The 15,309-nt window shown below is 56.6% G+C and overlaps 2 protein-coding genes across 16 annotated transcripts in view; one reads left to right on the top strand and one right to left on the bottom strand.

Annotated features, from left to right (window-relative positions):
- DGKD (diacylglycerol kinase delta) overlaps positions 1-15,309 on the top strand; it is a 112,328-nt gene that overhangs the window by 96,878 nt on the left and 141 nt on the right. For 4 of the 7 annotated variants that reach the window (XM_028482752.2, XM_028482765.2, XM_024124698.3 and 1 more), the window contains exons 28-30: positions 5,507-5,624; positions 6,661-6,791; positions 7,461-7,703. In XM_028482752.2, the coding sequence (XP_028338553.1) occupies positions 5,507-5,624; positions 6,661-6,791; positions 7,461-7,550 (339 nt within the window). In that variant the 3' untranslated portion in view covers positions 7,551-7,703. Of the gene's footprint in view, positions 1-5,506; positions 5,625-6,660; positions 6,792-7,460; positions 7,704-10,199; positions 13,533-15,309 lie in introns of those variants that run through there. The other 3 variants (XR_008619337.1, XR_008619336.1, XM_055090644.1) reach the window with 3 other exon arrangements.
- USP40 (ubiquitin specific peptidase 40) overlaps positions 13,526-15,309 on the bottom strand; it is a 97,446-nt gene continuing 95,662 nt past the window's right edge. For all 9 annotated transcript variants that reach the window (XM_055090599.1, XM_007103190.4, XM_055090597.1 and 6 more), the window contains one exon: positions 13,526-13,767. In XM_055090599.1, the coding sequence (XP_054946574.1) occupies positions 13,653-13,767 (115 nt within the window). In that variant the 3' untranslated portion in view covers positions 13,526-13,652. The remainder of the gene's footprint in view (positions 13,768-15,309) is intronic.

Below are 15,309 nucleotides of genomic sequence, written 5' to 3' on the forward strand. Positions count from 1 at the left end.
AGGAGCCCAGTTTTCTCTTCCATACCCTCAATAAAAAGTTGTGACCCAGAAAGATTAAAAATAAAACAGTTTCAAGAAAACACAGTAAAAAATCCAAAGTAACAATGTAAAAACAGAATTGCACACCTAAGGCAGTAAATGATAGAGGATCACTTTATGTTGGTAAAAGATAATAACCACATCATTATACTGTATATTGCATAATTCTGAGATAAACTTATGATGGTTATACTAATGATAAACTCTTGTCCTAATATAGCATTTAAATGAGTTAAAGTATGTATTTCCCAATATGTGAGATTTTTTTCTGGTAAGTTTTTTGTTATTGATTTTTAACTTAATTTCACTGTGTTCAAAGGCAGTTGTTTGTATGTTCCCAGTCCTTTGAAATCTGTTGAAACTTACTTTATGGCCCAAAAGGTGGTCAGTTTTTATAAACGTACCTTATATCCAGTTGTAATTATGTACGTCATTAAGTCCTTACTTTGTTTTTTATTTTTGTGTCTTCCTGATCTGTCAGTTACTGTTGAACTCCCTGACCGTGAATGTAGATGTCTCCATTTATCCTTGCGGTTTTGTGTATATTTGCTATATGTATTTTGAGGTTATGTTATTGGATGCATACAAGTTTCATCATTATATAAAGACCTTTATTAATTCTTTTTGTTTTCAAGTCCACTTGTTCGGTATATTCTTTTCCATACTTTTTCATACTTTCACTTTCACGCTTTATTTGGAGTGTCGCTCTTATAAATAGCATTGCTAAATTTTGGGTTTTTATTCAGTATAGTACTCAGTGTTTTGATTGGAGAGTTCAGTCTATTTACATTTATTATGATTATGATATGTAGATATATTTTTACCATATTTTGTGCTTTCTGTTTGTCCCATTTTTTTGTTTCTCTTCGTTTCTCCTTTTTGATTGATGAGTCTCTCCTTCTTCCCACACAATTCTGTTTGTCCCCTCTGCTAGTTTGGAAATATGTACTCTTCTGTCTGTTCTTTTAGTGATGACCCCCAAAATTTTAATCGTAATTTACATGCATAAGATATGTAAAGCTACAACATCTTGAAATGATAGGAAGTGTCAGAAACCCAATTTTGTAGTGTGAGCTATCCCTATCACTCCATGATTAATCATGTGAAACAAACTGTCACAACATCTGAACAAAGCAAGTTGATAGAATACGTATATGTAGAATATATATACAAGTATATATCATGCTTCTCTATAGAGAGAATTTTATACTCTGCAAAGAGGGAAAATGCTTTCTTTTCTGTTGCCCATAGGACACTTTGAAAATCTGATCATTTTCTAAACTGGGACTACTACTGATGGTATGAAACCCTTTGTTATCATTGTAGAAATTGAGAGGAAGCATTTAGAAACTTTGAAGCACTTGAGAGGGAAACTTTATTTATGTTGAAAACAATAATTTTTTTAAACAAATTTATTCATTTATTCATTTATTTTTGGCCGCGTTGCGTCTTTGTTGCTGCACTTGGGCTTTCTCTGGTTGCGGCGAGCGGGGGCTGCTCTTTGTTGCGGTGCGCGGGCTTCTCATTGCGGTGGCTTCTCTTGTTGCGGAGCACGGGCTCTAGGCACGCGTGGGCTTCAGTAGTTGTGGCACGCGGGCTCAGTAGTTGTGGCTCGTGGGCTCTAGAGCGCAGGCTCAGTAGTTGTGGCACACGGGCTTAGTTGCTCCGCGGCATGTGGGATCTTCCCGGACCAGGGCTCGAACCTGTGTCCCCTGCGTTGGCAGGCGGATTCTTAACCACTGCGCCACCAGGGAAGTCCCGATAAAACTTCTGAGGTTTGTATTTTGTATGCCTTTTGGGGGTTTCATTTTTCTAGTGATTTGTTTTACTTTCTTTCATTAAAGTACCAGTCCACTATGGAATGGGAATTTTTAACGCTGGCTCTTTTCCAGGGGTAGTTTGAGCAGCACAGCCCTAGGCCACGAGGAAACCCCAGATAATAACTCAGAACAGAAATTGTGCCAGCTGTAAACCATGGCCCCTGTGCTCCCAGTGCGCTGCCCTGCGCAGGTGGGTAGCTTCTGCCTCCATGCAGATTCTTCAGTGAAGACAGGGAGGGCAAGGGTTTTCCTCAGTTCACAGGCAGGGTAGCAGCTGCTGCGGTGGGAGGCCTCACAGCCTGGTGCCCAGTTGCAGGGTGACCAAGCACCTCAGTTTATTTGGGACTGTCAGGTCTTAGTACTAAAAGCCCATGTCACAGGGATTGTGTGGCTCTAAAGCGTTAAGCCTGAAAGTGTTTTCAGAACAACTATCACCAAATGCCAGGCAGCCGCCATGGAAACAAACACAGAGCACCACGAGTCCTCCCTGGATGGCTGACCTGAATGCTGCCTGCCTGATGAACCCTCTAAGCCACGTCTAGAGTGGCCCTGGTTTCCAGGGTTCCTGGATGTGGGCTGCTGAGACGGAGCAGATGTTAGTTCTTGCAGTAGTAGGTGGGGAATAGTACCGATGGCACCTGAGGTTTAGTTGCAACACCAGAAGCCCTCTGGAGCCAGCTGGGGTGGTGTTACTGCAGGCATTCACCCGATGGGGCCTGAGGCCAGAAACCGAGGGCCAGGGGTCCCGGGAGTGAAGGGAAAACCACGCTGGCTCCTGGGCTCCTGGCTTCTCCAGCCAACTCCGCTCGTGCCTTCCAGCTCAGTGCTGCCACCCTCTGGGACTCCGGCTCGTCCCCTCCACGCGAGGGAACAGGAGGAGGTGAAGTGTGAAGGGCAGAGGGCACCTTGGAGGGGGAGGCACCGTATTTCTACTGGCATAAAGATAGGAAAATCATTTATTTGAAAGGAAAAGAAGTGATAGGTCTTTGAGCTGCCTCTTTGAAAGGAAAGTTAAAAAAAACCCCGCCCCCTCTGGCAGCTGTAACGGCAGGGGAATGGACAGAATGGTGAGGGGACTATAACAACAGATACGAGAATTAAGTTACAGCGTCTACAAAGAAATGACAATGAATCTTACAATCCTGATGAAACTGTTGATTTTTCAGAAAACATTTAAATTACACAAATTGAAATCTCAAGATATTTTAAAAGGAACAGTCACAGAACAACTTGAAAAAATAAATTTTACTTCCAAAGGGAAAATGTCAAGGAATATATAATTTCCATATATCAGAAAGTGTCAAAGCTGGAAAAAGATGGACATTGTCCCAGTTCATTTTTTTAAATTGTGGTAGAAAAACACAGTTTACCATCTTTGTCTTTTTTTTTTTTTTTTTTTTTTTTTTTTTGCGGTACGCGGGCCTCTCACCGCTGTGGCCTCTCCCGTTGCGGAGCACAGGCTCTGGAAGCGCAGGCTCAGCGGCCATGGCTCACGGGCCCAGCCGCTCCGCGGCATGTGGGATCCTCCCGGACCGGGGCACGAACCCGTGTCCCCTGCGTCGCCAGGCGGACTCTCAACCACTGCGCCACCGGGGAAGCCCCCATCTTTGTCATTTTTAAGTGTATAGTTCAGGTAGTGTTGAGTATATTCACATTGTTAGGAAACAGATCTCCAGAACTTTAAACATTTCATTTTTAAAAAGCAGGACATTGGATTCCAGACTTCAGTATTATCAGTAGATCCCTTGAAGTTATTTCTTTAAATCAAATAGTTGATGAAAGAAGTTCTTTATAACAGAATTCTAGCTGGAGCGTGTAGGATTAAAGCGCCATTTTGCGTCCCTGGGGACACGAGATTGATGGAATCAGCAGCTCTGGACCACACGAGGAGTGGGGAGGCAGGGAGACGCCCGTCAGAGCCAGAGCGCGAGTTGTCCTGCAGGGCAGACGCCTGGTCTCTCTACAGGTGGCCCCGAGAAGGAGAGACTGAGCCACGAGAGCTGGGTGTCCCCTGTGAACCCCGTCAGGGTCCTGATTCAAAGGTTTGCTCCAAAGGTTTATCCACACATAATCCAGCTGTGAGGATAAACCTTTGGAGCAGTCGGGGGAGATCTGATACAAATGGATTCATGAGAGCCAAATGAATTCTTGTTAGTGGTATCAGGTGTGATAATGGTGCCATGAGTAGGTTTTCAAAAGAGTATTCTTAGAGTTGCATACTGAAGTACTTATGGGTGGAGTAATTTGATGTCTGAAATCTGCTTTTAAAAGGCCGAGGAGATTAAATTAGATAACAGGTCGATAATCAGCCACATTCTACTTAGTCTCCTCGTCTTACCAGTGGAAGAAAATATGCATATTGAAAAAGTTAGAAGTAAATTTAAAGCTCATGTTTGCTTTGAAGAAATTGTAGAGTTAGGAATCGGATTTTGTGCGGATTCTGGAGACCACCTGCCTCACACGTGGCCGCCCCTCCTGCAGGCGGTGCTGAGGAGTGAGGGGCGGCTCGTCTTGGGGCAGGAGAGCCCGTGACTGCGCTGACCGCCCGGGAGCTGGAGTTCTTGCGTGGAGCAGCTGTGCAAGAATGGGCGCTTGGTAGTATTGCCAAGAATAAGACATCTGTAAAAACAGGTTTCTTCAGTACTCACAGTTCACTGACTAGAAAATGTCATTGTAAGAGGTCTCTTTCCACGAAGATGACCGCACAGCGGCGTGATGGAGATGCAGGGTCACGACAGTCTGGGTGTGGAGACGCTCAGTATTTCCAGGCTCTAGGTTGGGTGCAATCCCAGTGAAAATGCCGGTGGAGTTTTTTCAGTGCGACCCGATGTCCCCGTCAGATCTGAAAGTGTGTCATAAAGCTGCGCAGTCCTAACTGTGCCATTCGCTGTGGGGATGTAGGTAGACAGGGCCCAGGGGCAGAAGCCAGGCCGGCGGGGCCAGGAAGAAAGTGGCACACCTGAAAATAAGGAAATTACGCTTTCTTTATTTGTGAGTAGGTTTATACACATTATCAGCACAGGGTACGAGTCTGTGCACAAAATGCTTTACTGGCGGAGACCCCTGCCCTAGCTTCTGTGAGAATCGGCAGAGAAGGTCCACAGGCCCGTGGGGAAGGGGCCGCGATGGCTCCGCCGTGCCCTGGACTGCTCTGTGGGGAGGTGGCCACCGAGCAGGGACCCCGTCCCCGTGTCTCTCTTACTCCCTCCCCTCCTTGATTCTGCCTCAGGGAGCAGATCGCAAGGAAACAGTGCAAAGTGCAGGAAAAGCTTTATTTAGAAAGATACTCGTGATACTGATAGTCAAAGCCCGCCAGTGCAACGCTGGAAGAGTGGCTAATAACTTACCAATCTTGATGTAATGGTCCTGATATATAAATAATACATAGAGAGCTTTCTAGTCACATGAGAAATGAACACTATAAAATGAAAAAAGAAATATGAAAATAGATACTTATCACTGTGAAACTGCTTTTTAAAGGCATTAAAAATCAGCAATAAATACAAGACCGAAAGTCAAGGAAAAGCCCGGGAATAAGAGTATCAGGAACGACGTGTCTTCCTAGCTCCGTGCCTGTCTGGTCGAGGGGTGGCTGAGGTCTTGGTGAACCGGGGTCTGACTCTTGCCGTTTCTCGTTTGCCACACAGAACGTGATGCTGGATCTTTCCAAGCGCAGCCGCAGCGGTAAATTCCGCCTGGTGACCAAGTTTAAGAAGGAGAAGAATAACAAGAACAGAGAAGCTCGCAGCAGCCTGGGAGCCCCGGGTACCTGCCCTCTGCAGTTCTCCTGGCCGCCCGGGCTGTGCGGGGCCCAGGCTCTGCTTTCTCCCTGGCCTCGTGCTTGTCCCCGTCGTCCCGGGGCCACGGCCTCCGGTCATGCCCTGCGCCCACTCGTCTGTGGCTACAGAACCGCACCCCGGCTTTCCCGCTCCACGTGGGAGGCTCACCGGTGTCACGCCCTGCCCTGAACTTGCTCCCGGTGCAGATTCTGGGTGACAGACAGGCCACCGAGCCGCCTGCCTGCGCTAGATTGGGGCGCGAGGTGGGGAGGAGACAGCAGAGGTGACAGGACAGAGACACAGCTCACACTCCGGCCACACGTTGGCCCCTGTGCCTGCTTCCTCTGGGGGGCTGCTCGTCCCCCATTAATCGGTTCACTGATCAAGGCCCCCGCGCCGGGAACCTGGGCTGCCGGTGGCCCTGGGCCGTGAAATCAATAGAAAAGGGCACTAAAGGATGTTTCTTCTCTGGGTCAGTAAACTGGGGCTCTAGAATCTCCATTCAAAGTGTCGGCCCTGAGCACAGCTGCCCCCAGGCTCTCAGGTGCTGGGCGGCCCCAAGCCTGGATTTGGGGGTGGCATTTGCTGCCAGTAAGGGTAGCTCCCTTTGATTTTTCTTCTTGGCATGTTTGTCCAGAAATTGGGTTTCTTTGAATGATGGTGGCTCTGACTCCATGGACTCTCTGCATATGTTTCCCTTCCCGCTGTGGGCTGGAAGTGAAATGGACCCCTCTAGAAGGGAGAGGGAAGCTGACCTCAGCCGCAGTCAGACCCATGTGTCCCTCCTGGGACAGAAGGCTGCCGGTGACCCGGCAGGAACAGGCACCAGCTTCTGCGGCAGCTCCCCTCCTCTTTCTGCACAGCCTGGGGCGGCACCTGGGGCTGGGTGGTGGGTGCCTGCCGCTGGGGTGTCTTGGGTGCCTGCTTGCTGGGGCGTCTCGGGTGCCTGCTTGCTGGGGCGCCGCCTGCTTCGCACTGGGCTCTGGGCACTCATTGCACTCGTGCTTTTCCGTCTCCGACAGTTCACCTCTGGGGCACAGAGGAGGTTGCTGCCTGGCTGGAGCACCTCAGTCTCTGTGAGTATAAGGACATCTTCACGCGGCACGACATCCGGGGCTCAGAGCTCCTGCACCTGGAGCGGAGGGACCTCAAGGTACTTCCACAGCGTCTCCTGGGACGGCGCACCTGCGCTCCCCGCGGCTCCCCTGTCCCCTCCCTCTGACCCGGCGTCAGCAGCCTCCTCACCGTTCTTCTCAGGCCTTTGTGCACGACCCGGGGTGACGCACGGGTCGTCACCGATGTGACGATGTGACGCCGCACCTGCTGCGGCCAAAGCCTGAGCAGACCCCGTGGGGAGCCCCGCTCTCTTAGCCTAATTGGACAGTGAGCCACGTTAGCCTTAAAAACCCTTTGGGGAATGCAGCCCTCCGCTGGTCAAGCTGAAGCGTTCTCTGTGATGACAGCCACCCGGGTGAAGGGGACCCAGCGGACGGGGTTCCTTCCCCCGGCGGCCCCGCTCGCCCGTCTCCCTCGCCTCGGGAGGACGCGGGGCGGCCTGGCCGGGGCTCCCGGAGCCTGGCTCTCTGTGCCGCTCAGGCCGCGTCCCGCCCCGAGAGCTGAGAGGCCGCCGAGGGCGTCGGACGGTGGCGCCCTCGGGTCGCCTGCCTCGCTCGTCAGTGTCTTGCTCCCTGTGCGCTTGACGACTCCGTCAGGGACGGGGACGTGGCGGGCGGCCGCGGCCCCCGTTGTCGCTTTCTCCCTCACTCGCGCTCGGACGCGGGCGGCGGCGCGCCGGGGCCTGAGCGCTGTCCTCTCCCTGCAGGACCTCGGCGTGACCAAGGTGGGCCACATGAAGAGGATCCTGTGTGGCATCAAGGAGCTGAGCCGCAGCACCCCTGCCGCCGAGGCCTAGCCTCCGCCCTCCGGGCCTGCGTCCCCCGCGCCTCCCGCGACTGAGCCGGCTCGGCGCCGTTCATGGTGCTACTCCCGCCGCTCCGGCCCGGCGGCCCGGCTTCCGGGCCCGGCCCGCAACACAGCTACCTTCCAGCCGCCGCCGCCCCGCCCGCGCCGCCGCCCCGCCCGCCCCGCCCGCGACTGAGCCGGCTCGGCGCCGTTCATGGTGCTACTCCCGCCGCTCCGGCCCGGCGGCCCGGCTTCCGGGCCCGGCCCGCAACACAGCTACCTTCCAGCCGCCGCCGCCCCGCCCGCCCCGGGCTCCTCGGCCCCGCCCCGCTGAGGGCTCCTCGGCGTGCCCTCAGCGGGGCCGCCGTCCCCGCGCGTCTGAGCGCCCAGCTGCGAGCGCGGCCTGGCCGCCTTCCGTCCCGCCGGTTCAGTTTGACACGAAGGCGACGCTGGGTCCCCCTTAAGCCGAGCAGACGGTAGTTAGGGTCCGGGGTTGACGAGCTCGCGCCCCGTCCGTCTCGGCCCCCTGGGCTGCGGGCGCGGGGTCCCCTCTGTGCCCAGGACGCCTGGCCTGGCGTCTCCCCGCGGACAGAGGCTGGTCCGTGTTTTCTGTGTGGAGGAGGCTTCCCGGGCCGCCCCGAGTTTCTCACCCCGGGGTGACTTCTCGTCTCGAGCCGCCAGGTCGGCGTCCCTCCGTAGGGAGGAAGCTGAGCCGGGACCGGCCCCGGCGGCACCCCGGTCCTCACCGCCTGGGACTTGGCCCTTTTCTCCCCTTCCGCCTCCGGGGGCTGTGCGCCGGGTCCCGAGGGGCCCGGGAGCGGGGGCGCTGTCGTCCCGAGGGGCCCATGGGGCGCGCGGCGGAGCAGCATTGACCTGCCGCTCGCTTCGCACACGCTCTGCCGGCTCCCCGCCCGCCGCGCAGTCGGCCGCTGCCTCCGGCCGGCCGGCGGGGGGCTCCCACTGGCAGGCCTCCCGGCGCTGAGCTCGGCCGAGGCCCCGCCCCAGGCCAGCGTGTCCCCGCGGGCGGGGTGGCCGCGCTCTGCCTGGCCGCCGCCGCCGCCGGTGGAGGAAACCCAGTCGCCACAAGTCCCTGGGTTTCCAAGTAGAACAGGCTGGCCCGGCCCGCGGTGCCAGGCGCCGTCTGCTCTGTTGCTTCGGGCGGGGGGGCTCCCCGGGCTCTGAGGCCCTCAGGGCCGACTCACAGGCGGGGACTGGGCGGAGGAGGGCGCACGCGCGGGGCTTGGTGGCCGGTGCTCGCGGGCCGCCGCGGCCCTCAGCGCCCTCCCATGGGAAAGCCTTAGGCTTAGGTCAGGCGTGGTGTGTAAAGGTGACGTCAGCAACACTGTTTACGTGAAACCACTTCCTGAGGGTAGCGAGTGAGAGCGAGTGGGGTAAACACGAGCGTTGCGCGAAGCCGCGTCTGCAGGGCGGCGTCCCACGCGCGCTGTGGTGCGTGTTGCTGCGCGTGGGGCTGCCCTCCGGGCGCCCGCCCCCGCCGTGCTGCTGGACGGCTGTTCCTCGGGGGCCCCCGGGGCCTCACGGTCCTGTCAGTGTAGAGGGAGGGAGGAGGGATCCCTGGAGTCTTGGAGAAAAGGTTTTGTGCCCTCTGGTGGGGCTTCCCCCATATTTATGATCTTAATTTATACAGCGCCCACCGTGGAAGCAAACGCCTCCTGTATCGCTATGTACATAGCCACATCTGGAGTTGTAAATACGTTGTTCTGTGTATAAATAAAACGAGCCTGTTTTTGATCTTTCACTGTCGGGTTTCTTGTTATCCTTCCTTGCTCTTGGACGTAAGATGTCGTTGCCAAAAATCTTCCCGAACTGGGTTCAGAATTATGTTTTTCAGCCGCTCTAAAAACAGGTTGAATTGGCGGTGGCTGAAAAGCAAAGTGGGATGAATGCCATTGTATTATTTAGGGTGTAGGCTCTAGGATCTATTGAATTAAAAATTCAGCAGCCTTGGGGCCAGGTAGCACCAAGGTTCTCAGGCTTAATCACTGAGGGCCGGCCGGGTCATTTTAGCTAATATCCTAACCTCCGAAGTCTTTTACATGTAACTGCAAACCGGAGCTCGCCTACTTACCGCTCTGTTTAATCATAGTACCTTTATTACAAGGGAGCTGCCTCTCCAAGCTCAAGGTCACTTTAATCACCCCCCCCCCCCGCACCCCGTTTCCTGAGGTGAAGGTTGGGGGCTGGGATCACGGAGTCGAAAACCAGGCTGGCAGGGTACCGTAGGGCTGTGTGGGTTCGGAGGTGTAGGCTGCCTCCCCAGCAGCTTGCTTCTCTCTCCTCCTGTGCTTAGTAGAGCCCCATTTTTGTCCTGGAGTGCATGCTTCTCCCACCTGGCCCTCCAGGGTCAGGCCTCACGGTTACAAGATAACTGCGCTATTCCAAGGATCACATCCAAACGTGACGATGTCCAGGCTAAGGTGTGGGTGTATAGGGGGGTTGTCTCCTCTGCGTCTCTTTTTAAGGTAAAAGGAAACCTTTCAGGAAGTCTGGCTTCCACTGAGCTCCCCTAATGTCTCATTGTCTAGAATTGTATCACACACTCATGACTAAACCGGCGGGTGCAGAGGGAATGGAGCTATGCCAGTGATGGCTGATCACCGTGCTGCTGGCCTAACACATTTCTGTTATTTTATGCCAGGTGCCGGCTTAAGGACTTCACACATCCCAACCCACCTGTTCCTTAGCAATCCTACGAGGTGGGTATCTGCATTTGACAGATGAGGACCCAGGCTCAGAGAGGTTCACGACTTGTCCCAGCAGCACGTGGCAGGGACGGGAGTCACGGGGCAGCTGGGTACCGGAGATCACACCTCGAGGGCCGTGCTGGTCCTGTGTCCCAGGCCTGGCACCAACCCCAGCCCACGCTGACAGGTGAGGGAACGGCCTGTCACACGCAGGCATCCTGGCCTGGGAGCCTGTGGTCCCTCTCACACTGGGATGGCAACTGTGACCGGCTGCCCAGCCCAGGTGCCGGCCTCGGAGCAGCGTCTGTTGCCAGTTTTGATCACAAAAGCCTAATAAGCAGATTGTAAAACTCGCAGAGGAAAACCCACCAGCTGGGGACCTGAAGGCTTTCTCGCTCGCGCCGTGGATGGAAGCAGATCGACCAAAAAGCCTGCTGAGCTGCGCTTTCTGGGGAAGTCATGTTGCCGGCCGGGACCCACGCTGAGAACAAAATTGCCTGTGGTCCCAGGTCTCCGGGACGTGTGCACGCAGGAGGAAAGCGTCCTAGCGTGGCCGCCGCCAGGCGCACCCCCGGGGCGGGGCGGGCCTCCGCGGCGCCAGGCAGGGCGGTTGTGCAGCGCCCCTCACCGTGGAGGCCGTGACCGCTCCCGGTGGCCTCGACTTCCAGAAGAGCCGTTGTATCGTGGTCCCCACCCCCTCGGTAAGCTGGTTCCAAGTCGAATCATGTCATTGAGCTGCTGCTGGCCGAACCGCGAGGCGCTCCATCCGTCGGGCCCAACCCACACCCCAGGCTGTGGGCAGGAGCCGGTGGGCGCGAGGGCCTGGCCCCTGGGCAGTGGGAGTTGTTGGGGCTGATGATTGATTGATAGGAAAGTGGGGGCCCCGCAGAGCCCTCCACCCCCGGGACTAGAGCCGCCTTCTCCCCCGGGGGAGAAGCTGCGGGCGCGTCAGTTCCGCTCAAGGCAGCCTGAGCCAGGATGCAGGCAACGGGCCCCTGGTGGGCGCCGGAGACGTCTCTTCCTTTAACTAGCTTGTGTGTCGCTGTCATGGCTTCACCCTCCTCTCTGCAGTGCGGTGCCTTCCCAGAACGTACACACACCCACGGTGACCGGTCACGTCTTTTACTGACGGGGCAGGACCGAGCACGGAAGGCGCGGCTGCCGCGTCTCCCGTCCAGCCGGGCTGAGGGGCCCAGGACTCGGCCCTTCACAGCCAAGTCTGTCCCAGAGGGACGCCAACCTCTCCGAGCCAGGATTCTGGATTATCAGGGACTTCTTGGGCCCCGCCTCCCCTTTTTGCCAGGGAAGTGAAGTGTCACAGTTGAGGAGTCAATATGTTTTCTGTAACACAAGTACCCCTGCCAGTTCTATTTTTCTAGAAGGAAAAGAACCAGGCCACTTCCAGTTTCTTCAAATACAATTATTCCCACAAGTCTGAGTTTATTTAAAACCAAAACACAGTTATTTCTACAGCAGTACTGAAGTGGTATTTCTAAACATAAACCCCAGCGACGTAGCATCTGAAGTTCGCTTGGGAGAAAGGCCAGGAGAACATGAAGCAGTCAGCGCACAGAGACGGGAGGTTACAAATGGAACAGTTTATTTTTTCTTTAACAAACTCCTCTTACAGCTCTCTCCCTGGAGCCCCACTCCATCCCCGAACTGGAAGGAAGGAAGGAAAAGAAGGAGGGAAGGAAGGAAGGAAGCAAGCCGACAAGCAGAGACCACCCGAGGCCCCGGCCGCTCACCGTGGACACCGTGCGGCACACCTCGACCCCGGCCTGTCGTGGCAGGTGATGGCCGGCGAGGCCGCTGGCTTCTCCGAAGCAAGGCTTTTCAGTTAGGACATTAATGTGTTATTCCAGTGGAGTGAAGGGGCACGTCAAGGAGTCCGGTCAGTTAGTTACGGGAAAGGGGACAGAACAGCCTCCACACAGCGGGGCGGTCTGTCAGGGAGCTTACACTTCGGCCTCGTCGCTGCCCGCCAGGTGCGTCCGGGGAGCCCGGACCCCACGTGCGCGTCTCCTGAGACCGAGTTAGTGTTTGAGGCCGGAAGCACTCGCCAAAGTCCAACTTCTTAAAACACGACTGCTTCGATACAAATCAGTGCATAATTCGCGAGCCAACAACTTAGGCGCGCACACAGAGACCGGAGTTGCTAGTGGTGGTGCCGACACCGTTTGGAAGGCGGGGGGCAGAGGAAGAAGAGCAGGGCCGTCCGTCCCCCCGAGGCACGCTCTGCGGAAGAGCGGCACGGGTGGAGCGACAGTCGCCCCATTTCCTGAAGCCGGCGGCGCGGGCGGAGGCCTGGCCCACGTTTGTCATTTCCTTTCCACCCCTTACATTTAAGAGCTATTTTAATATCGTCAGTGGGAAAAAGGCTGATGAAAAACAACTGTGAAATCAAGAAGATAACCATACTTAGCAGAACAGTCGCTACAAAGCATCACCGAGGTATAAGAAAGTAAAGAATTTATTTTATCTTCTCAGGAATTCCTGCTTCTGACGGAGTTAGCTTGAGAAGGTGAATCACCCCGTGTCCTGAATCACTCAGCTCGGTAATACAGACGCGACGTAGCTGTCATAAATACCACGTACATCTTTTAAATGTGACAGCCAGCTATGCCGCATTAAGAAGACTCTCGGTTCACATTTTCCTTTTTCCCATTTTAATCGAGGCTCCTCAGGGCTGTCCCCTCAGCCCTTCCCAGGCTTGTCTGCCATGACCCTGCCCCCCCGTCGGGCTCCCAGAAGGAAGAGGCCCCGGCGAGAACGTTCTGACCACAGGCAGCACGGGTCGGACGCCAGCTGAGGCTGCCCCCTCCCCAGCGGCACCCGACCTCCGAGGATGCCCCGTCGCTCTCCTCATGCCGCAGAGAGAGGTAACGCTTCAGAACCACTTCTAACTCAGACCAAAGCGGAAACGTGCCGTTTGGGGACCAGAAAAGAGACTCCTGTTCACGTCACAGCGTGAGCCTGGCCAGCCCATCGCTGTGAGCCGAGCTGTCAGCGCCTGGGCGGCCACAGATACCAAAGGAGTCACCTGAACGGCGTGAGAGAGAGGGTGGGGCGGGTGGACTTTAGGGGCAGGTGTGCGGCGGTGAGCCACGTGGCACGTCACCCACGCCTGCAGTTAATGCAAAACTAGTCAATTTTTGTATAAAGATGGTGGCGGGGCTCACGTGTGGCGCGAGGGCGTCGGCCGGTTGGCACCTGTGGCGCGGCCAGGTCCGTGCCAGCCCGGGGGGCGGGGGACGCGCCACCGAGCGGGTGACGAGCGCGCTCGCCTGGCCTGCGACGGAGCGCCCCCTTTGCTCGTGACAAAGCAGGGCTCTGGGTCCGTGTCCGCACGGGGCAGAGGCCAGGCGACGGGCCGGGACCTGCAGCAGGCGCGTGGAGGCCCCGTGCTAGTATCTGAAGCTCCCGACGTGGATGGAGAGAGAAGCTTCTGGTCCACGGGGGCGGGCAGGCGTCGCTGCACCAGAGGGGACGTCGCCGCTCCGCACACGAAGGGCTTCCGGGCTGTGGGGACACAGAGGCCGTCACGGGGTCACATCCCAGACGCCAAGGGCCCCACCAGGTCCAGGAGTGACTCCACAGCTCATTCCAACTTTCAGGGTCAAGTCAGGGCGGGCCGCAGAGACGCACGTTGACAGCTTGGGCAGCACCTCTGCCCTGCTCCCTCAGGGGCCTCCGCGCGGCCCTCCCCGGGGCGCATTCCCACGCCCTCCCCACAGAGCGGTTCAGCCTCTGGGCTTTTCCCAGCTGCTGAGGGAAGGTGTCTCAGAGCAGCGCAGTCTTTCCTGCTTCACCTTCCCAATCCAAGCGTGACCTTCACAGATGCTCACGTCTGAAACGCCCAGCTCCGGACATGGTTACAGGGTCACACACCTGGGGGACACCGCCTCCACCCCGGCCCTCGCTTCCCTGTCCTGCATGCCAGGCGGAGGGCATGTCTTCTTGCTGCCGTCACAACGCCTGACACTTGGTACCCAAGCTGCGGAAGGTGGGAGGAGAGGAAGGCCGAGGTGAGCAGGGGCTGCACCAGGCAGGCAGACTGGTTCAAAGGCTACTGCACAGAGGAGAGGCCGCCAAGCCAGAAGCAGTTAGAACGGGGACAGGACACAAGACCTCAGGAGACTGGAAGTGGGGACAGATTAGGACAACCACCCACACCCCTGGTGTGGCCTGCGGGGGGTGACTATGCGGACCACGGTGGTGGAAGCCAGGTCCAGGCACGTGGAGCTTGAAGTATCAGCACTGGTGGAAGGTTCCAGTAGATTCTTTTTTTTTTTTTTTTTTTTTTTTTTTTTGCGGTACGCGGGCCTCTCACCGCTGTGGCCTCTCCGGTTGCGGAGCACGGGCTCCGGACGCGCAGGCTCAGCGGCCATGGCTCACGGGCCCAGCCGCTCCGCGGCATGTGGGATCCTCCCGGACCGGGGCACGAACCCGTGTCCCCTGCATCGGCAGGCGGACTCGCAACCACTGCGCCGCCAGGGAAGCCCCCATCCAGTAGATTCTGATAGGTGTACGTGGTCTGGAGGCCAGGAGAGAGCTGGGCTGGGTACAGAAGAGGAAGGAGCGAGCCCACCCAAGGTGAAGTGACTCGCGCAGAGCGGAGAGAGGAAGAGGGGTGGGGAGGGAGCTCCCTCCAAGGGGAGGGTCGGCTGGGTTAGCAACCTGGCTGACTGCCTGGAGGGGGTGGACGGGGTGGAGAGCGACGGGAGGTGACAGCTGGAGCAGGGTCAGGAAGCGCGAATCCTAGACAAGCAAGGGCGGGTGTCTGGAGGAAGAGGCCCGGGGATGGGGGAGGCCGAGTGTGGGGAGATGGGAGGCCGACTGAAGGAACAGGGCCCCGGAGGAGGGAGGAGGAGACCCGGAGCTCGGGGAGGGGCCTCCTCCTCGCAGTGAGCCGCGCCCAGGCTCCTCCTGCACGGTCCCCAGGAAGCCACTGTAGGAGGTGATGGGGAGAAGGTGGGCAAGCGCAGGCAGGGAGGAGGGTTCCGCTGTCTCCTTCCACGCCGCAGCCAGGAGCTTTCCAGCGAGGGCAGGAGCGCGGGCGCC

This window comes from Physeter macrocephalus, chromosome 2, assembly GCF_002837175.3.
Source record: "Physeter macrocephalus isolate SW-GA chromosome 2, ASM283717v5, whole genome shotgun sequence".
Classification (NCBI taxonomy): Eukaryota; Metazoa; Chordata; class Mammalia; order Artiodactyla; family Physeteridae; genus Physeter; species Physeter macrocephalus.